General features: G+C 43.6%; 1 protein-coding gene and 1 long non-coding RNA gene across 5 annotated transcripts in view; one reads left to right on the forward strand and one right to left on the reverse strand.

Moving 5' to 3' along the window:
- The window catches only part of SLC12A4 (solute carrier family 12 member 4), a 474963-nt gene that overhangs the window by 103675 nt on the left and 348325 nt on the right, over positions 1 to 22963 (reverse strand). For all 3 annotated transcript variants that reach the window (XM_077288127.1, XM_077288128.1, XM_077288129.1), the window contains 3 exons: positions 22630 to 22749; positions 15460 to 15564; positions 7282 to 7450 (listed from right to left, as the gene is read on the reverse strand). In XM_077288127.1, coding sequence (XP_077144242.1) covers positions 7282 to 7450; positions 15460 to 15564; positions 22630 to 22749 — 394 coding nt within the window. The remainder of the gene's footprint in view (positions 1 to 7281; positions 7451 to 15459; positions 15565 to 22629; positions 22750 to 22963) is intronic.
- The window catches only part of LOC143807003 (uncharacterized), a 113174-nt gene that overhangs the window by 36428 nt on the left and 53783 nt on the right, over positions 1 to 22963 (forward strand). The window contains exon 3 of one of the 2 annotated variants that reach the window (XR_013221614.1): positions 16698 to 16757. The exons of the other annotated variant lie outside the window; for it this stretch is intronic. This is a non-coding gene — a long non-coding RNA (uncharacterized LOC143807003). The remainder of the gene's footprint in view (positions 1 to 16697; positions 16758 to 22963) is intronic. 2 annotated transcript variants of the gene reach the window in all.

Genomic DNA, 22963 nt, shown 5'->3' on the forward strand with positions numbered 1-22963 from the left:
ATTCATTGGTGGCAGGTCCAACTAGTTAATCTAGTCTAGATAAGTTATAAGTGTAGATTGAACACACTGAAATGACAATTTGCATCAGGTGCTACAGTAATTCAACAGTGAAACCAATATGGCCCTTTCATGATGTCAAATGGCTGCAAGAACAAAACATAGACTTCAAGATTAAAAACTTTTTTTTATTGATCTTATAAAAATCCTTGAAATGTTATTTTCTTGTTTCCTTTACTCCCAAACTCCAAGCTGAAAAGGACTGTTTCCCCTGCTTTGTGCATGCACGTAGAGTAGCTGATTTAAAGTGCAAGTTTAACCAACAACTCTACTCCTGTGTGCGACACTGGACTTGGGTGCCAAGAGCCCATCAGTAACATCGAATCTAGAGGTGCACCCTAATCTCTTTGTCAAACATTTTTATTATAATTTTCTAACACCACCCCCTCCGTTCTTAAGCTGCAAATTGTACACTATGAATCTTGGACCAAACTAATGCCTATGAGCAGTGGCGTAGGAAGGGGGGTGCGGGGGGGGGGGCGGGCCGCCCCGGGCGGCACAATGCCGGGGGCGGCTCCGACCCAGAGAGGAGGAGGAAGGGAAAAAAAAAAAAAAAAAGAGACACGGGCCCTTTAAATCTTCGGGCGGCGCCAACCGCCGCCACGACCAGGCCCCCCCCTCCCGGTGCCAGCGCTGGCATTGGGCCCCCCTTTAATACTCACCTCTCCTGGTTCCTGCGGCAGCTGCAGCGTCTTCAGCGCCCTCTGACTCTGCGACGTCTCAGGGCAGAGGGTGCGATGACGTCATCACTGCGCGCTCAGCCTCTCTGTCCTGAGCGTTGCAGAGCCGGAGAGACGCTGAGTGCACGGGACCTGCGCTGGGAACGGGAGAGGTGAGGATTTTACTTTTTTTTTTTTTTTTCTTTGTGTCTGACTCAGACAGACTGGGGGCAATATGCTGGAGACAGACTGGGGGCAATATGCTGGAGACAGACTGGGGGCAATATGCTGGAGACAGACTGGGGGCAATATGCTGGAGACAGACTGGGGGCAATATGCTGGAGACAGACTGGGGGCAATATGCTGGAGACAGACTGGGGGCAATATGCTGGAGACAGACTGGGGGCAATATGCTGGAGACAGACTGGGGGCAATATGCTGGAGACAGACTGGGGGCAATATGCTGGAGACAGACTGGGGGCAATATGCTGGAGACAGACTGGGGGCAATATGCTGGAGACAGACTGGGGGCAATATGCTGGAGACAGACTGGGGGCAATATGCTGGAGACAGACTGGGGGCAATATGCTGGAGACAGACTGGGGGCAATATGCTGGAGACAGACTGGGGGCAATATGCTGGAGACAGACTGGGGGCAATATGCTGGAGACAGACTGGGGGCAATATGCTGGAGACAGACTGGGGGCAATATGCTGGAGACAGACTGGGGGCAATATGCTGGAGACAGACTGGGGGCAATATGCTGGAGACAGACTGGGGGCAATATGCTGGAGACAGACTGGGGGCAATATGCTGGAGACAGACTGGGGGCAATATGCTGGAGACGGACTGGGGGCAATATGCTGGAGACGGACTGGGGGCAATATGCTGGAGACGCACTGGGGGCAGATTGCTGGAGACGCACTGGGGGCAGATTGCTGGACGCACTGGGGGCAGACTGCTGGACGCACTGGGGGCAGACTGCTGGACGCACTGGGGGCAGATTGCTGGACGCACTATGAGGCTGTCATTTCAGGAGATGTGTGGTCAGTCAGCAATCCCTATCTGTACATAAACTCTATAATGCTGAAAGGTGATGACTACCTTAGTCTAATGCCTCGTATTTCCATGGATGTTGAGGCCATGCTCACACAACAGAAGGCTACAGACACGCAGGCCATAAAAGTTAACGTTTCTCATAAAATGCCCCCCCCTTTAAACCCCCCCCCCCGTAACAAAACAGCCCACCCTAATCAGGTGTAAAGATAGGCTGCCTTCTGAAGAAACACTGCCCTGGAGACCTGCATCTCAATGAGTGTAGCATCATAAACACACAAACCGTTGACCTACCAGAGCTAATGTCCATGACTGGCTGAGCAAAAAGGATTTGCTTTTTCTCCAGCCTCAGTCCTCTGTGCTCATTAAAGGGAACCGGACACCCCCAAAATCGAAGGTGAGGTAAGCCCACCGGCATCAGGGGCTTATCTACAGCATTCTGGAATGCTGTAGATAAGCCCCCGATATATCCAGAAAGATGAGAAAAAGAGGTTAGATTATACTCACCTGGGCGGGCGGTCCGATCCGATGGGCGTCACAGTCCGGTCCACTGCCTCCCATCTTCATAGGATGACGTCTTCTTCTTGTCTTCACGCTGCGGCTCCGGCGCAGGTATACTTTGTCTGCTCTGTTGAGGGCAGAGCAAAGTACTGCAGTGCGCAGGCACAAGGCCTCTCTGACCTTTCCCGGCGCCTGCGCACTGCAGTACTTTGCTCTGCCCTCAACAGGGCAGACAAAGTACGCCTGCGCCGGAGCCGCAGTGTGAAGACAATTAGAGGACATCATCGTAAGAAGATGAGAGGCGTTGGACCGGACCGCGATGCCCATCGGACTGGACCGCCCCTGGGTGAGTATGTTCTAAAACTCTTTTTCTCATCTTTCAAGATACATCGGGTGCTTATCTACAGCATTCCTGAATGATGTTAAGAAAGTGAGGCCCAGGGATGGAGGATTTTAACTTATTTGCTATTTCTCTACAATGTCATCTCAGCCTCTTTTTCAATATAACAACAACCTGGGTAGCTTGTTAAAAACGTTTATGAGAAGTGGCCTCTGTATTGCATTAAGCGTACTGTGCAAAGCACTTTATCTAGGAGGTGTGGGGGCTCACCAGGGAATTCACCTGTTTGACTGTTGGCAAATCCATACCTGCCTCCTGTGAACTTCTCTGACCCCCTGTCCATGTGTCTGAGAATGAATGAGAGGAGCAGATAACCTCACATAACAATATGTTCACACGTGGCTTTTTTAATGCTTTTAAATGCAAATTTTCAGCTGCGTTTTACAGTACCAGATTTCAGAAATCTCATGCACAACTTGTTTTTTGTCCTCCGTATTTTGTGCTTTGCTTGATTTTTGAAGAATATAGCATGTCACTACTTTCAGTGGTTTTTTTCAGCATTTTTCACCAATTGAATATAACGGGTGGGGAAAAAACGCTGAAAAAAATGCAGCATCAGGTTTTGCTGCGTTTTTTGTGCCAAAACCTTATTAAGTACAATGTAATTTCTTTTTGTCAATAATCTTTATCAACATGCACGAGACAAATGCAGAATGACAAAAACGCAGCAAAAGACGCGCACACAAAAAACCACAAGAAAATCCAAGCAAAACCTGCTTTTCCTCTGCAGCTTCTTTATTGGTTTTGCAGCAGAAAAAAAACCTACCAAAAACACTATGTGTGAACATAGATTAAAGGTACCTTCACACTAAGCGACGCTGCAGCGATAGAGACAACGGTGCCGATCGCTGCAGCGTCACTGTTTAGTCGTTGTGTGGTCGCTGGAGAGCTGTCACACAGACCGCTCTCCAGCAACCAACGATGCCGAAGTCCCCTGGTAACCAGGGTAAACATCGGGTTACTAAGCGCAGGCCCGCGCTTAGTAACCCGATGTTTACCCTGGTTACCAGCGTAAATGTAAAAAAAAAAACAACCACATACTCACATTCCGGTGCCCAGCATCCGCTTCCCTGCACTCCTCCTGCATCCTGTGTCAGCGCCGAACATCTCCGGCATATCCCATAGAGCACAGCGGTGACGTCACCGATCTGCTTTATGGCCGGCACTTACACAGGATGCAGGAGGAGTGCAGGGAAGCGGACGCCGGGGGACCGGAATGTGAGTATGTGTGTTTTTTTTTTATGTTTACGCTGGTAACCAGGGTAAACATCGGGTTACTAAGCACGGCCCTGTGCTTAGTAACCTGATGTTTACCCTGGTTACCAGTGGAGACATCGCTGGATCGGTGTCACACACACCGATCCAGAGATGTCTACGGGAGATCCAGTGACGAAATAAAGTTCTGGCCTTTCTTCACCTACCAACGATGTCACAGCAGGATCCTGATCGCTGCTGCCTGTCAAACACAACGATATTGCTAGCCAGGACACTGCAACGTCACGGATCGCTAGCGTGATTTAGTGTGAAGGTACCTTAAGAGAACAGATATTTCTAGATCTACAGATCTAATCAGCTTGTACAAGCGCAAGGACTTGGCTTTTGAAATATTTCAGCATGGAATTTGGAGATAAGCAAGCAAAGTAAAGGAATTAAGTAGATCAAAGTTTTACATATATCTTTGCAAAGAATGATCACTAATTAAATAATAGCTAAACTTTATTTTATTTAATGTAAGCTAAAACAAAAAATGCTGACAGCTGAAAAATTATCAAATGGGTAGATAAGTATTTATTATTTTTTTTTTAAATATGTGCAACTTTTATCTTTTACTTTTAAAATTATTTCATGTACCGTATATTTAATGAAGGGAGAACACAGAGAGCTGAATGGAACCGGTCAGCAGGATTGTGCACAGTAACCTACACACAGTGTCAGGTTGGTGCCGTTATACTGATTACAATGATACCTGGTGATGAAATCTGTCTTGTGGTTTTTGTTTAACCTTTATTTTCAGTTTTGAGTTAATGATATGCTCCTGCTTCGGGGCGGGTCTTCATGTGGTGGTCTGATTATGTATTCATCTGTATGGCTTCTGACAGGTCATTGATCCCTCACTGACCTGCTCCGAAGTTTACATACTGTTTATCTTATTGTTCTGAAAAAAAAATACATTCATCATGTCGGTGTCTGCACCTTAGCATGATCGGATCTAGAATATCCATATATTCATTTTATTTAGTGATATAAATTTCTTCAGTAAAAAAATAATTTCTCTCAAAATGGCGCTGGCCGTGCCTGCGCAGTAGCATAATTCCGATCGCCTTATAGATGCTACTGTGCAGGCGCCACCATCTTGGTGGAAACAATTTTTTTTTCCCTCTAGCAAAATGACGGCGGCATTGTCACCGGCACAGTAGAATCTATCACGTTACGAATTACGCTACTGCACAGGTGCGGCCGATGCTATTTTGAGAGACATTTTTTTTTAGAAAGAAATTTATAGCACTAAATAAAATTTATATATGGATATTATAAATCCGATCATGCTACAACGCAGGCGCCGCCGCCGGAGGAATGGGATTTTTTTTTCTCAAAATAATAAGATATGCAGTATGTAAAATGAAGGCTCAGTGACCTGTCAGAAGCCATACAGATGTATATGTAATCACAGCACCACATGAAGACCCCCCTCCAGGCAGCCCCGGGGCACGGGCATAACATTAACTCAAAACTGAAAATAAAGATTTATCAACAACCACAAGATGGATTTCATTAACCAAGGTATCATTGTAATCAGTATAAAGGTGCCGACCTGACACTGTGTGTAGGTTACTGTGCACAGTCCTGCTGACAGGTTACCTTTAATGCTCAATTAAAAAGTTTTATACATTACTAAGTGCAAAGTGATATATATATAAAAACTCATTAAAAAATGGCAGAGATATCTGCCTGGCTCATGGTTATGAATTCATGGAATACACGTCAACAACTCCTATCAATTAAGTCACTTACAACTATAAAGACTGATGTCTCCTATACGTGACATATGTGCCGCCTGTTGTGGAAGTTTCTGTGATCTATATTAACATGATGAATGCTAGCCCTAGTTAGATGCACTTGTATCATGATGTGCACTTTATGCTATATACAAATTTGACCACTGTAGTTTCAATTATGCTTTTCACAAAGTTGAATTAAACTTCGACAGCTCCTCCTGACTGTGCTGGCATGCAAACACAGTAAGATCGTGTGGCAGTGCAAACGCACAGGAGCCAATTGATATCCTGGTTTAGGCTAGGTTTATAGGGCAATCTGATTAACGGATCCATTAAACAGATGCGCTAAAAATGAGCCCCAAATTGTCTGTATTTTTGCGATTGCGTTAATGCATGCGCTAATGCATGCGTTAGCAATAGGGTTCTATGCAGAGCGAACGATTCCGTTCGCTGTGCGTTCGCCATAACGTACCCGAAAACACAGTAGTCTGCGTTCGAAGGTGCGTCACAAAGTAACGGACCATCGCTAACACATGCCAATTTTGACATGCGTTAGGATGCGTTACGCTAATGTAAGTCTATGGGTGTGTTAACGGATACGTTACATAGCGTTCGTGCAGCTTAGAAACTGTTCCATTTACCAGAATGCCCTAACGCGATGTGAACCTAGCTTTACTTGGGAAGAAAAAGCTCTAATTTATTGGTGCATAAGTAAATAAGAGGTTGCCTGGACGTGCTGTAAACCAAGAGATTCTTCTGCGTAAGCGCCAGAAATGCAATTTGTCAATGCATATGCAGATGGTTGACTTGGTTAACATCACAGAGTGTGTCAATGAGGTCCCGGTCATTAACACAGCTGGATAAGTGAGAGAGCAGTGGTTGGGAAATCAGGGGAAGCAGAAAAATCTGGGACAGGGAAGGTCATTTAAGTGATGTGATAGGAAGAACAAGGCATAAAGCAAACCATCAGTATATCAGACACCGCTTTCATTGTATTAAAATTCAAGGGGTTATCTGGGATTATTTAATTTTTGTTACTGTGTGCCTAAAATTACCATACAGGAAAGATATATATCTTGGTACCGTGTTAGCCAGTGGATAGAGTAGTCTCGAAAGCTTGCAATTTGTTGCCATCTTTTCAGTTAGCCATTAAAAGGTATCAACCACTGAGGACTCAATTCTAAATATTTTCCTAAAATTACCAGGCAGATAGCTGCTAACTGCCTGTTGTGCCCAGCACTGACCTCTCCTTGCTCGGCGCAGACAAAGACCGCTTCAGCAGGCGATTCAGTGTCGACAGAGCAGCGGCATCTTTTTCACTCCGCTGGGTTGACCAGGAGCAATTGAATCGCCAGCAAGCGATGCCAGTAACCGTTCTGAGCCAGCACTGGGTAGAACAGACAGATATTTAGCAAGTAACTGCCTGGGTTCTTTTTTTTTTTTTTTTTTACAATCGGCCTAAAAACTAAGTCCTGGGTGAACACTTTAATGGTGATGGTCCCGCTTTAAAGGTGATCATGGTGTAAGAATATTGCCATAATCACATTACTTTCTTTCATAAATTATACTAAATGCATATTTAAAAAATAGCGATATTTAATTAGATTCTTACTTGTTCAGCAGCTTGTACTTCCCCATAGCTGTCCAAGAAGTTACCCTGTATTGTGGTTCCAACAATAGTCAATCCTTTCCCAGCTTTAAGCTGAGAGGCAAACGTGAGCAGGCGTGGATATTTAACATGTAAATCCTCATCCAATTTTAGTAGAACTAATAGCTGAGGCCTAAAAGATTTCAACAAAAGCCGTCAATCAATATGTGGAATGTGAAACATTTTCTCGGTACTTCAACTAAATTTGTTAGAGGAAAAAAAGGGGGATTTCACACTCCACTGAGTTGGTGCCAAGAAGGAAAGTATACAGCTGTGGCAAAAATTAAGAGACCACTGAAAAATTTGCAGTTTTTTCTTCTTATAGGTATATTTTTGAGTAAAATGTAAATTGTTCTTTTATTCTATAAACTACTGACAAAATTTCTCTTAAGTTCCAAGCATTAACTCTTGTACTTATTTTCAGAAAATGAGAAATGGTCAAAATAACAATTAATGCATTGCTTGCAGACCTCAAATAATGCCAAAAAAAGCTCATAATCATTTAGAAACAACAATACTAATGTTTTAACTCAAAAAGAGTTCAGAAATCAATGTTTTTGTGGAATAACCATGATTTTTAATCACAGCTTCCATGCAACTTGGCACGCTTTCCACCAGTCTTTCACACTGCTTTTGGGTGACCTTATGCCACTCGTGGTGCAAAAATTTAAGCAGTTCTTCTTTGTTTGATGGCTTGTGACTATCGATCTTCCTCTTGATTACATTCCAGAGGTTTCTAATGTGGTTCAGGTCCGGAGATTGGGCTGGCCATGACAGGGATTTGATGGTCCTTCATCCACACCTTGATTGACCTAGCTGTGTGGCATGGCGCATTGTTCAGCTGGAAAAACCAGTCCTCAGGGTTGGGGAACATAGCCTGAGCAGAAGGTATCAACTGTTTTTCCAGGATAACCTTGAATGCGGCTTGATTCTTAAGTCCTTCGCAAAGATTAACCTGCCCAATTTCAGCCTTGCTGAAGCATCCCCAGGTCATTAACAATCATCCTCCAAATTTCACAGTGGGTGCAAGACACTGTGGCTTGTACGCCTCTCCAGGTCTCTGTCTAACCATTAGATGACCAGGTGTTGGGCAAAGCTGAAAATTAGACTAATCAGAGAAGATTACCTTACCCTGTCCTGTATGGTCAAATCCTTTGGTCTTTGGCAAACTTAAGCCTGGCTGTCCTTTGCTTCTCATTAATGAAAAGTTTTTTTTCTAGCTTTACATGACTTGAGTCCTGCCTCTAGGAGCCTGTTATGAACTGTTCTTGCCGTGCACTTCACCCTAGCTGCCATTTGCCATTCCTTTTGTAGGTCACTTGACGTCATCCTGCTGTTGCTGAGTGACATTCAAATAAGATAATGGTCATCCCGGTCAGTGGAGAGTCGTTTTCACCCTCTGCCGGTCTGTAGCTTCGTTGTCCCCAATGTCTGCTGCTTGACCTTGTTGTAATGGATTGCCACCTTAGAAATTTTAAGGATGGAGGCAACATGACGCTCACTGTGTCCCTCTGCTAGTAAAAGCCAGAATTGAGCCCTTCTTTTCCTCATTCATTACTTTTCTTTTCAACTCCTTTGGCATGGTTAGAAGTTATTTTCTCGGTCCTGTTACTTTTGGGATATTACTAGTACTTGCTCTGCCATCCAGTTTGTCCTATTGCAAGAGGATTTTGAACACCACAGCAGTGTTTTTTTATACTTTCCTTCGTTAAATAAGATTTGGTTCAGGTGATCACCTAATCAGAAGCATATTAACTAGAATGAGGTGTACTCTGGTTGGAATTCAACTGGCACTGGAATGGAATGGCTGTCAGACATGTAGAGAAGAGGATTTTTATAAAACTGTGCAGTATGCTCTATTTTTGCCAGAGCTGCAGGAATACTAATAAGTGAAAAAACCCTTCAGCACTGCCGAAAAGTTGAGTTATATTGACTTTAATTAAATCAGCCTGTGAGGCAGAATTATATACCGATATTCCGGCCTTCTGGCCTTTATCAAGGTAATCTGTACAAGCCAAGTAAAAAAATAAAAATAAACAGAGGTTACATATTGTTCGGAACAGAAATTAGAACATGACAATGTCATGCAAGTTGAAGAAAATTAAAGGTTGTTTTTTTGTTTACAACAAGAATCTATTCAATATTCAAAAAGAGGTGGCTGCCTCATTGTAAGAGAATAGTCCCTAAAAGACAACGGAAATGGTCTATAACATAATACAGAAATCAAAGCTCAAAATATCATACAGGTCAGGTGGACCATAGTATCCAGAGATGTATGGAGATAAAGTGAAGAGAATGAGTGAAAAGCAAGAACATAAAAAATAATGAATAATAATAAACAGCAAGCCATAAAATAATCAAAGAAATAAAACATCATAACTAGTGGATGATCACCTGTCCAGGTGCTTGTCTATGGAACAGAAAGGAATCTATGAAAGGGTATTGAAAAAGTATTCAGATAAGTGTAAGGGTATTTGCACACGATCAGTAATCGCTGCGGGTTGAAGCTGCGTACTTATGCAACGTCAAATCCGCAGCGGCCAGATGTTACAGTATAGTGGATGGGATTTCAAGAAATCCCAAGTCCACTATGCGTCCAAAGAATGCGATGCGTCTCTCCAGACCACAGAATGTCAATTTCTCTTGCAGAGACACCAGACTCCACAAGAGAAATTTCACCAATAGAATGTATTGAATACTGTGAATCTGCATGCTTCAGGGAACACATGAGGGATTCACCTGTGTCAAATACACAGCAGCGCTTTGGACGCAGTGAACATGTACTGCGTCAAAGCGCTGCCACTTCCGGATCGAGGGCACCAGGCCTAATGGTACTGGAGTAGAGAGCAAAAGCAGATGGAAAAGGTTATAAGTGACAGTTGCAAGCTCAATAGATACCTTCCTCATTGCTATACCATAATGTGGTGGATGGCGTGTCACAGTGTGCTGGTGTGAATGTGGAAGTAAACCAAGGTGTTTTAAGAGCAGGAAAAGGCAGTGTTAACCGTGTCATGCAGGAAGTATGGCTGAGTGACCAAATTGAATATGCAGGGGTCTTTTACTATCGGCCAAAAGAGGCCAAAGAAAGCCGAGAAGTAAGGAGCCCAATGTGTCTGCACTAGATGGATTGTCGGCTGAGAGAGGCCTGACATGCGTGTAATAGTGCTATATAACCCACTGGTCATGTGCATGAGGTATTGAAACCAGTTCCTACATGGGAGAATAAGACGAGAGGGGATCTGGTGATGTGATTAAAGCAGTATAGATAGCGGACAGGTATGAAACAGCATCTAGTAGGTGAAACCAGTCACGTGGAGAGGGAAACTTACAATGGGGAATAGGAACAAAAAAGAAATGATACCAAGAGGGACAAGTGGTAAGAAATTAGAAAAAAAAGGAAAATAATAATAATAAAAAAAAAGAATAGAAAAAAAAGTAAACTACTAACAAGCAAACTTCAAGGGAAACCATGAAAAAGGGAAAAGAAAGCAAAGCATGAACATGTAGCATAAAAATCAGCTTGATACCTGTTGCAACACCTTTTCCATCTGATTTTGCTCTTTAGGGTACCGTCACACATTGAAATTTTCATCGCTGCGACGGCACGATTCGTGACGTCGCAGCGTCGTATAATCATCGCTCCAGCGTCGTAGACTGCGGTCACACGTTGCAATCACGGCGCTGGAGCGATGCCGAAGTCCCCGGGTAACCAGGGTAAACATCGGGTAACTAAGCGCAGGGCCGCGCTTAGTAACCCGATGTTTACTCTGGTTACCAGCGTAAACGTAAAAAAACAAACCGTACATACTCACCCGTCGGTGTCCTTCAGGTCCCTTGCCGTCTGCTTCCTGCTCTGAGTGCAGCCGTACAGTGAGAGCAGATCGCAGCACCGCTGCGCTCTGCTCTCACTTTCCGGCCGGCACTCAGAGCAGGAAGCAGACGGCAAGGGACCTGAAGGACACCGACGGGTGAGTATGTACGGTTTGTTTTTTTACGTTTACGCTTGTAACCAGGGTAAACATCGGGTTACTAAGCGCGGCCCTGCGCTTAGTTACCCGATGTTTACCCTGGTTACCAGCGAAGACATCGCTGGATCGCTGTCACACACAACGATCCAGCGATGTCAGCGGGTGATCAAGCGATGAAAGAAAGTTCCAAACGATCTGCTACGACGTACGATTCTCAGCAGGGTGTCTGATCGCAGTAGCGTGTCAGACACAGCGATATCGTAACGATATCGCTAGAACGTCACGAATCGTAACGTCGTAGCGATGGAAATTTCAATGTGTGACGGTACCCTTACTCCAGTACCATTACACTTATCTGAATACTTTTTCAATACCCTTTCACAGATTCCCTTCTGTTCCATGGACAAGCACCTGGACAGGTGATCATCCACTAAGTATGGTGTTTTATTTCTTTGATTATTTTACTGGGTGCCATTCTTTTCTATGTTCTTGCTTTTCACCCATTCTCTTCACTGTATCTCCATACGTCTCTGGGTACTATGGTCCACCTGACCTGTATGATATTTTGAGCTTCGATTTCTGTGCTACGTTATAGACCATTTTCTTTGTCTTACAGATATTATTCTCAAACAATGAGACAGCCACCTCTTTGAATATCGAACAGATTCTTATTGTAAACAAAAAACAGTATTTATTTTTCTGCAACTTGTATGACATTGTCATGTTCTCATTTCCATTCCGGCCATCAGATAAACCTTTGTTTATTTGACCTTGGACTTATGTTATGCTCTTTACGTTTGGTACAGATTACCTTCATAAAGGCCTGAAGGCAGAAACGTCGGCACATTAATCTGTCTCACAGACTTATTTAATTAAAAACAATATAATTCATCTTTACACAGTGTTGAAGGTTTTTTTTACTTTTATTAAATGTGAGCATAATACCCAACATATTCAACAAGTAATAACAAACCACACAGAAGTGTATAATGTTTTAGGTTAAAGAAGTTTTCCACCGCCAACTTTCTGCATGCCTTCATCGTGCTGATACTAACAATAATAAAATAACCTGTTCTAATTCTCCCGAAGATGTGCTGCATCTCCACCATTGCTCTGGTGGGTGAATGCTGGCTGCAGCCGAGATGTTACATTAACTAGCGCTACAGCAAATGAGTTCAACCTATGTAGACAACACAAAAAGCTAATGTGGCGCCCGTGACTGTAGCGCAACAAAATGCCTGCATGTGTTATTGCCAGCTATGGTGGGGGCTGGTTTCACTGCTGGGAAAAATTGCATCCACACCCAACACCTTCCTGCAAGAGTGTGCACTTTTGCCTGAACCAGAAAGTGTGCATGATTCCTCAGAGGTGAGGAGGTGCTTCCGAGAGGTTGAAATGTGCAGAGTGAAGATGTAGGAAGAGGTAGCAACATAGAGGTCCACAGGCAAAGGAGAGGAGCGTACTCTCTCTGCCAGGATAAGCTGCATGAGTAAGGACATCAAACCCTAGAGCCCAGAGACTTCCAGGGTCTGTGCTAAGCTGAAAGACTTCATGGTTTCCATATACTGAGCAGTAGTGTGCTTTAGCCCAGGAACTCAGAAGTGCATAGAATCCGGGACACTGCGGCAATAGAAAGCGTTTTCCACAGAATTCAAGCTGCCTGCTCATTGGAAGGGATCATGGATCCAGTAACTGTTTGCCTTGGACACCTGGGGATCCAAGGCATTGTTTACAAGAGGTATAATTAGCATCAGGAAGGCTACAATACGTCACAGCAGAGAAACTGAACTCTCACCATGCAGGTCTGACCAAAGCCCTGTATGTAAATTGTATGGAAGCTTCTGGAACGGTTTGCTGAACTTCAGTAAAAGGAACAAACTGATCATTACCTTGTCTAACGCTAATTATTCGCTGATGCACCATTTCTGCTCCAACTCCCCTGGGAGCTAGCCCTAGTAAGAAAGGGGTTAATCATCTGGCACTGTCCACCACCTAACTCCCAGAGACCTTCATCAGTGCCCGGCCATACCAAGCCGAACATCCCAACTGGCGTCACAAACCTTTTAATTTTTTATTATTAACACCACAAATGACAAAGACTGGCGCGCGCCCCCGGTAGGACTTGATCAGCACTCAGGCTGGTTTCACACTTGCGTTTTTGTAAGCTGCGTTTTAGCGATAAAAAACGCATGCGTTTTTTTTCCTATACTTAACATTAAAAACGCATGCGTTTTTTCGCATGCGTTTTGACGCGTTTTCGGCAACGCATGCGTTTAACGCGTGCGTTCATTTGCAGAAATGCAACCTGAAGTAATTTCTAGCGGCGTTTTTTTGCCGCGAAAAAACGCATGCGTTTTTTTCGCGGCAAAAAAATGCATTGCTGTCTATGTAAACGCATGCGTTTAAGCACATGCGTTTGTTTGCGTTAAAAACGCATGCATTTTTTTAGAAAACACAAAAAAAACAAGGAAACCCTAACCCTAACCATAGGGATCCAAACCCTAACCCTAAGGTTAGGATCCCTAGTAGCCCTAGGGATCCTAACCCTAGGGATCCTAACCCTAACCCTTAGGGTTAGGATCCTAACCCTTAGGGTTAGGATCCCTAGGGTAACGGTTAGGATCCCTAGTAACCCTAGGAATCCTAACCCTAGCCCTAGGGATCCTAACCCTAACCCTTAGGGTTAGGATCCTAACCCTTAGGGTTAGGGTTTGGATCCCTATGGTTAGTGTTATGGTTAGGGGTAGGGTTAGGGTTTGGATCCCTTTATCACCTTGATGGTGGGGGGTGGCTTAGGGTTAGGGGTAGGGTTAGGCTTAGGGTTTGGATCCCTTTATCACCTTGATGGTGGGGGGTGGCTTAGGGTTAGGGTTAGGATCCCTTTATCACCTTGATGGTGGGGGGGGGTGGCTTATCAGTGACCTGGTGACCAGGACATTCTAATAAAAAGCTACCCCTAACCCTAGGGATCCTAACCCTAACCCTAGCTAATTCTATTAATAGTGTGTTTTCTAGTCGATTTTGATGTTTGGAAGCTGTCACACACTTCTCAGCATGCGTTTCAAAAACGCAAACGCGGGAAAAAACGCATGTAAACGCGGGAAAACGCAGCGTTTTGCCGCAAAAAAATTTTTTGTCGCAAAAACGCATGCGTAAAAAAAAGCGGCGTTTTGCCGCGTTTACAATCGTTTTTTCACCACATGCGTTTTTTTTAAAAAACCCTGCAGATCAAAACGAAAGTGTGAAACCAGCCTCAGACCGCCATGACCCAGTTCCGTTACCGCAGCAGCCTGGCTGGGGCAGAACACTAACACAACTCAAACAATTGGCTGCAGCTAGTAAACAAACAGAGCGACGACAGAGATGCAGTGCAAAATCTGGGGAGGATAAGTACTAGTTGATTTTTATTCTGATCACAAGCACGCTGATGGTGTGCAGGAAAGCAACTCCAGAAAATCCCCATTAAAATCTTACTCATTCATTGTTAATCAGAAGGAACTGTATCAAAGTATATAACCTTGTATTAGACAGAGTCAGACCTGTTATTAAATAAATCTTCAATATCTAACAGTATAGATTATAGCTTTGTAAACTTAACGTTCATATATATATACTCATTTTTAAGTCAAGATTAGGAGTGAACTAAAGGGATCCTCTCAGATCAGGCCTCATTCAGATGTAGATTTTACTCACTCGTAAAAAAAAACAAAAAAAAACAACGATTTTCTTCCATGTGCAGAATCAAATTTGGGGGGATACCATTGAGCAGCCATGACCATACTCCTGCTCAAATCTACTGTTAACTTGATTGAAGCCCAGCATTCCAGGATAAGTGGATGGTCAATCAAGCTCATCTTAACAGGTACAATTGAAAAAAAATAAATGAATTTATGAACTTTTTTTTTTTTTTTGTCTAAGACTCAGATCATGTTTTGCTTCGGCAGTTTAAAAGAAATCAAAGTGCATTTAATCCGCACAGAACTGTGAATAAGGTTTTAACAAACCAGAGTACAGGAAGTTCCCAAAACAAAGCAGTTTTTTTAAACATGATGAGCCAAAAGCACACAAAAACGGAAGCTGGAAGTGTTAGATAAAAAGGCACTAGAACATAAAAATATCAGTATGCAATTCTTAAGAAATGAATTATATCATTATACAAAAAAACATGGATCACCTCCAGTTCTTTGTATGAGGGGGTCCTTCTTCTAGTCTCAACAAGGCATATCTGGCAGCACTAAGAGAGAGTCCACGAATTCCATCTCCCCATTCTTTTTCTGCTCTGTTAATTAAATGAACAAAAAAATAAAATAAAATTATACCAAGTTAATGAAACTTTAAATCTTAGAATTTTTGGCTAAAATTCAACTGTTGGGGTGCAGTGAGACGGCCGTATAACATTGATAATCACATTGTAATGCTCGGACTGGCCAGCGGATGTACTGACCTAAGTGTGATAGATGCATAGAAATACAAGCTGTCAGGCGTTGGTCTAGAGAGTCGTCGGCCAGTCCAAGCATTGCAATGCGCCCTTATATTGACAAGCCCAATGATAGTAATAGAGAATTTATTACTTGTGAAGAAACATTGAGCTTTATAGACTAGTTTCTGTACTCAACCTTTATAACTATGTAACTATGACCATTAAAAACACACATTTGTATAGAGACCAGTCAGTTAGTCTAGGCCATGGGGACCTACCGAGGACTAGTCAACGGAGACACATGGGGCTTGGATGGCTTTTCATTAGTATATTTACTTTAAAATGTAGCAACATTTCAGAGTAAAACATACATGGCTGCAATATTGGGCAACTTGAATCTGCTGACAAGTTTACTTTTTTAACACCTTCACCTCGGAGCTTTCTTCGGTTTTGCGTTTTCGTTTCTCACTCCCCTCCTTCCCACAGCCATAACTTTTTTAACTTTTCCATCAATATGGCCATGTGAGGGCTTACTTTTGCGGGACAAGTTGTACTTTTGAATGACACCATTGGTTTTACCATGTCATGTACTAGAAAATGGAAAACAAATTCCAAGTGCGGTGAAATTGCATTCACTAAATGCTAAAACTGACCTACCATTATGATTCTCCAGGTCATTAGGAGTTCATAGATACCAAACATGTCTAGGTTCTTTTTTTTATCTAAGTGGGGAAAAAAAATTCTGAACTTTGCTAAAAAAAAATTAAATAAAAAAATAAATAAATTGCGCAATTTTCCGAAACCAGTAGCGTCTCAATTTTTCGTGATCTCGGGTTGGGTGAGCGCTTACTTTTTTGTGTGCCAAGCTGACGTTTTTAATGATACCATTTTGGTGCAGATACGTTCTTTTGATTGCCTGTTATTGCATTTTAATGCAATGTCACGGCGATAAAAAATAAATAAATGGCGTTTTGACCTTTTTTTTTTTTTAGAGATCAAGTTAATCCTTTTTTTTTATTGATCGGGTGATTCTGAATGTGGAGATACCTTATGTGAGTATGTTTGATTTTTTTTTTGTTTTATTTTGAATGGGGGGGAAGGAACTTTTTTTTTTTTTTTTTTTAATTTTGTTTATATTTTAAAAAATTTTTTTTTATAACCCCTTCATGACCCAGCCTATTTAGACCTTAAAGAATCCGATATAGAATACAGAAGGTGCAAAATATGTAAAAAATATAAATTTTATTAGATACACCTATATCAATAAATACATGCACTAAATGGCAAAAAACAAATATGACTGTACATGCAATGACATAACAATTCCCTAAAAATAGGGGGAGAATAAGGCAAATTGTATATCAGCAAAGAACCAGAAGGGACCATACTACATCTGGGGCATATACCATAATGGCTCAAGATAAAGCATACATATAGCCGCTAATGTTGACAGTAAATGTGAGCTCACATAACTTGTGGTGCCCATAAGCTACCGGTGTACGAAAATTGCAGTAAGACAGAATTTATATCAGATATTAAAAGAGATCATAGCCATTGACAATTGTTTAATGGTGTATGTCAATCCCAGCAAGATAACACCAGGTGTATTTCTGTCCGCAATGATGCCTATTTGCAGTCTCACTGGCAGTAAAAATGGTCAAATAAGAGTACTGATTGGGCAACCTGCAGCTATACTAATGCCCCCTGTGTGATGTGTCTGGGTAGTATCATTGCCACACTAGTACCAAGTAACAGAGCTAAATGCTATCTATGAGGTGACAGTATAATCAAATACCAGCACACACCATACGGAGCTCATATATTACCTGCAGCCATGAGGTAGTCCCAGATACGTGGTCCCGTAGCGCACCTCGACGCGCGTTTCACTGCCCCCGCAGTTTCGTCAGGACCTCCTGGGATTGACATAGCCATTGACAATTGTTTAATGGTGTATGATCTCTTAACATCTGATATAAATTCTGTCTTACTGCAATTTTGCGGTCATATTTGTTTTTTGCCATTTAGTGCATGTATTTATTGATATAGGTGTATCTAATAAAATTTATATTTTTTACATATTTTGCACCTTCTGTATTCTATATCGGATTCATTTTGGTAGTAGAAGGGATCACTTAGTGATCATATGTTAGGCTGTTTCACTATAGGTGCTATTTAGACCTTAATGACCTGGCCATTCTTTGCAATTCTGACCAGTGTCCCTTTATGAGGTAATAACTCAGGAACGCTTCAACGGATCCTAGCGATTCTGAGAATGTTTTTTGGTGACATATTGGGCTTCATGATCGTGGTAAATTTAGGTTGATAATTTTTGTGTTTATTTGTGAAAAAAATTGGAAATTTGGCGCAAATTTAGCAATTTTCAAAATTTGACTTTTTATTCTGTTAAACCAGAGAGTTATGTGTCACAAAATACCGTAGTTAATAAATAACATTTCCCACATCTCTACTTTACATCAGCACAATTTTGGAAGCAACATTTTTTTTTGTTACAAAGCTATATGGTTTAAAAGTTGACCAGCGATTTCTCATTTTTACAACAAAATTTACAAAATCTTTTTTTTAGGGACCACCTCACATTTGAAGTCAGTTTGAGGGGTCTATATGGCTGGAAATACCTAAAAGTGACACCATTCTAAAAACTGCACCCCTTAAGGTGCTCAAAACTACATTCAAGAAGTTTAGTAACCCTTGAGGTATTTCACAGCAGCATAAGGACCATGGAAATAAAAAAATGAACATTTAACTTTTTAGTCACAAAAATTATCTTTTAGCAATAATTTGTGATTTTCCCAAGGGTAAAAGGAGAAAGTGGACCCAAAAGAGGTTTTCCAATTTGTCCTGAGTATGCTGAAACTCCATATGTGGGGGGAAACCACTTGTAGGGCACACGGCAGGGCTCGGGAAGAGAAGGAGAACCACTTGACTTTTTGAATGGAAAATTAGCTCCAATCGTTAGCAGACACCATGTCGCGCTTGGAAAGCCTCTGTGTGACTAAACATTGGAGCACCCCCACAAGTGACCCCATTTTGGAAGCTAGACCCCCCAAGGAACTTATCTAGATGCACAGTGAGCATTTTGAACCCCTGGGTGCTTCACAAATTGATCTGTAAAAATGAAAAAGTTGTTTGTTTTTTTTTTGTTTTTTTTAACTAATATTTTCTTTTAGCCTCAATTTTTTCATTTTCACATGGGCAACAGGATAAAATGGATCCTAAAATTTGTTGGGCAACTTCTCCTGAGTACACAGATATCTCATATTTGGGGGTAAACCACTGTTTGGGTGCACGGCAGAGCTCGGAAGGGAAGCAGAGCCATTTGACTTTTTGAATGGAAAATTAGCTCCAATCGTTAGCGGACACCATGTCACGTTTGGAAAGCCCCTGTGTGCCTAAACATTGGAGCTCCTCCACAAGTGACCCCATTTTGGAAACTAGACCTCCCAAGGAACTAATCTAGATGTGTGGTGAGCACTTTGAACCCCAAGTGCTTCACAGAAGTTTATAACGCAGAGCCGTGAAAATATATACATTTTTTTTTTTCAAAAAATATTTTTTAGCCTGCAATTTTTTATTTCACAAGGGTAACAGGAGAAATTGGACCCAAAAGTTACCAGTTTGTCCTCAGTAAGTTGGTACCCCACATTTGGGGGGGGAACCACTGTTTGGGCAGATGTCGGGGCTCGGAAGGGAAGTAGTGATGTTTTGGAATGCAGACTTTGATAGAATGGTCTGTGGGCGTCATGTTATCTGTTAACAGAGCCCCTGTTGTGCCTGAACAGTAGAAACCCCCCACAAGTGACCCCCATTTTGGAAACTAGACCCCCCAATGAATTTATCTAGATGTGTGATGAGCACTTTTTACCCCAAATGCTTCACAGAAGTTTATAACGCAGAGTCATGAAAATAAAAAATCTTTTTTTTTTTCCTCAAAAAAAATTGCGGGTTAAAAAATCATTTATTTTCACAAAAGTAACAGGAGAAATTGGACCCCAAAAGTTGTTGTCCAGTTTGTCCTGAGTACGCCGATACCCCATAAGTGGGGGTAAACCACTGTTGGGGCACATGTTGGGGCTCGGAAGGGAAGTAGTGACGTTTTGGAATGCAGACTGATGGAATGGTCTGTGGGCATCATATCGTGTTTGGAGACCCCCTGATGTACCTAAACAGTGGAAACCCCCCATTTCTAACTCCAACCCTAACCCCAACACACCCCTAATCCTATCCCTAAACCCAACCCTAATCCCAACCCTACCCCTAATCCCAAGCCTACCCCTAATCCCAACCCTACCCCTAATCCCAGCCCTAACCCTGACCCTAATCCTAATCCCAACCCTAATCCCAACTCTAACCCTACCCCCCACCCTAACCCTGCAACTACCCCTAATCCCAACCCTAATCCTAACCCTACCCCTAATCCCAACCCTACCTGTAACCCCAACCATAATCCTTACCCTACCCCTAATCCCAAACCTAACCCTACCCCAAACCCTAATTTTAGCCCCAACCCAACAACGGGGCAAGGGGGAGATCAGCGGGGCAGGGGGGAGATCAGCGGGGCGGGGGGGGAGATCAGCGGGGCGGGGGGGAGATCAGCGGGGCGGGGGGGAGATCAGCGGGGCAGGGGGGAGATCAGCGGGGCAGGGGGGAGATCAGCGGGGCAGGGGGGAGATCAGCGGGGCAGGGGGGAGATCAGCGGGGCAGGGGGAGATCAGCATCGCAGGGGGCGATCAGGGGGGAGATCAGCGTCGCAGGGGGGAGATCAGCGTTGCAGGGGGGAGATCAGCGTCGCAGGGGGGAGATCAGCGTCGCAGGGGGGAGATCAGCGTCGCAGGGGGGAGATCAGCGTCGCAGGGGGGAGATCAGCGTCGCAGGGGGGAGATCAGCGTCGCAGGGGGGAGATCAGCGTCGCAGGGGGGAGATCAGCGTCGCAGGGGGGAGATCAGCGTCGCAGGGGGGAAATCAGCGTCGCAGGGGGGAAATCAGCGTCGCAGGGGGGAAATCAGCGTCGCAGGGGGGAAATCAGCGTCGCAGGGGGGAAATCAGCGTCGCAGGGGGGAAATCAGCGTCGCAGGGGGGAAATCAGCGTCGCAGGGGGGAAATCACTGGCGCGGGGGGGAGATCACCAGGGGCAGGAGGGGGCTGTCAGGTGTGTGTGGGGGGGTGAGGATATGCAGGACGAGATGGAGACGGAGGGAGCAGCAGCGATCAGGGGGTGATCACCGGGGAAGGGGTGATCACCGGCGCAGGGGGGAGGGAGCGGAGGTCGAGGAGAGGGAGTCAAGGTCGGGGGTATGGAATTAGATGGCAGGGGGAGCAGAGGGCAGCAGAGGGGAGTGCCTGGCGGCGGCGATCGAGGTGAGTATGTGGCAGGGCAGCCACCTCGCTGTTCAGCTTCTACGGACACCATAAAGCTGGACAGCGAGGCAGCCATAGCTCACTCCGCCCCTCCACATCTGAATGGAGAGATTGCGACGCTAGCTCCAATCAGATCTGGGGGTGGTGATAAAAAGGGTCACCAAAGCGATTGTAGCCAAGGGGGTGCAAAGCCACACACCCCCCCCGGGCTAAAGTACAAGTCCCTCTGTTCCTACAGGTCAGGTGAAATTTGAGCTAACACTTTCATCCGATCTGCAGGAACGCGATCATTCTGTGACACAGCATATGCGTCACAGGTCGGATTGCCACCGACTTTCATGACGCATACGCTGTGTCTCAGGTCAGGAAGGAGTTAATTTTGGCATGCTTCAATAGCCTCCATGGGAGGCTAGCAGCTACCACAACTTGATCGGCTCTGCTACATAGAGGAAATGCTCAGACCGCCTCTATGTAGCAGGATTACTTCTTTGCTATGAGAACCGACCACAGGGTGGCACTCATAGCAATCCGGCATCAACAACCATAGACGTCTCCAGGAGACCTCTAGTTGTCATTCCGACGCACCGCTGACCCCCGATCACATGACGGGGGTCAGCGGAGCACATATTTCCGGTCCAATGGCCGAAAGCGCGTGTTAAATGCCACTGTCAGAGTTTGACAGAGGCATTTAACTAGTTAATAGGCACTGGTGGAATGCGATTCCACCCGCGCCTATTGCGGGCACATGTCAGCTGTTCACAACAGCCGACGTGTCCCGGCTTTGATGCGGGCTCACTGCCATCAAACATACTATTCCATCCGATGGCAGTCAGGGGTTTAAAAAATGTAAGTGTCTTTTGGGGAAAAGTAGTATAAAAAAAAAAAAGATTTTAAACACCCAAAGTGTCTAGCCCACTTTGCTAGTCAAAGCTAAAGCACTATGGCTGTATCAGTGAGGTAAACATCCTCCTCGCCTTCAGTGAGATAAACTTTGCTACAGACGTAATGTGGGCTATTACTTTACAAATATATTTTTCTGTTGTTTCCAAGGATTTTCATTTGAATAGGAGTTTATCTGCAGTACCCTTCAGCAGCTGTGCTTGGCAGTTCTGTTCAATATTTACAACCAGCCACCACTTGAGCTAATAACAGCCGTTCAGTGGAGGTGCCGTGTTTTAGAACACTACCAATCTGAGATTGATGACCTAGCCAATGATATTGATGCCTTGATAATCCCTTTAACAATATCCATACCCATTTTGCCTGTTTTACTACATTTGGTATACTGATCTGTGATTTTAACAGACAACACTTATTTCACCACCATACCTCCTTACAATGGGGGGAGTTTGGGCCTCTAATCAAACCAAAGTATGAGAAATAATTTCTCCAGATATCGGTTGTTGGTACATATTAGCCATTTTTTATATTTCTTTATTATTTAGGCAGTATTGACACAATATATATTACTAGACTGAATACTGTATATTAGTCCTACACCTTAAGGTTTAAGAAAAAATATTGTCAGAAAAAAAAGACAAAGCTTACCCCTGGTATTCTATGTACTTGTATATCATTCCAGCAATGAGCATAGCCACAAGAGCATAATACCAAGAAGAAATAAACATCAGTGCCAGGCAGATGCTCATTCCCAAAAAAGAAAGTGCCCTATAAATATTAGAAAAAGAACATAGAATAATGTAAAGAAGTCAGAAAAAGCATAATATAAATATTGACTAAACACAAAGTGATTAAACAGATGAGAAATGTAAATCAAATCAATATTTGGTCTGATCACCCTTTGCCCTAACAAAACCACATCTTTTCTTCCAGGTTCAGCTTGAACAGCAGGGAAACATCAGTCAGATTTTAGACCTTGCTG

Source organism: Ranitomeya variabilis, chromosome 2 (genome assembly GCF_051348905.1).
Source record: "Ranitomeya variabilis isolate aRanVar5 chromosome 2, aRanVar5.hap1, whole genome shotgun sequence".
NCBI classification, from domain to species: domain Eukaryota; kingdom Metazoa; phylum Chordata; class Amphibia; order Anura; family Dendrobatidae; genus Ranitomeya; species Ranitomeya variabilis.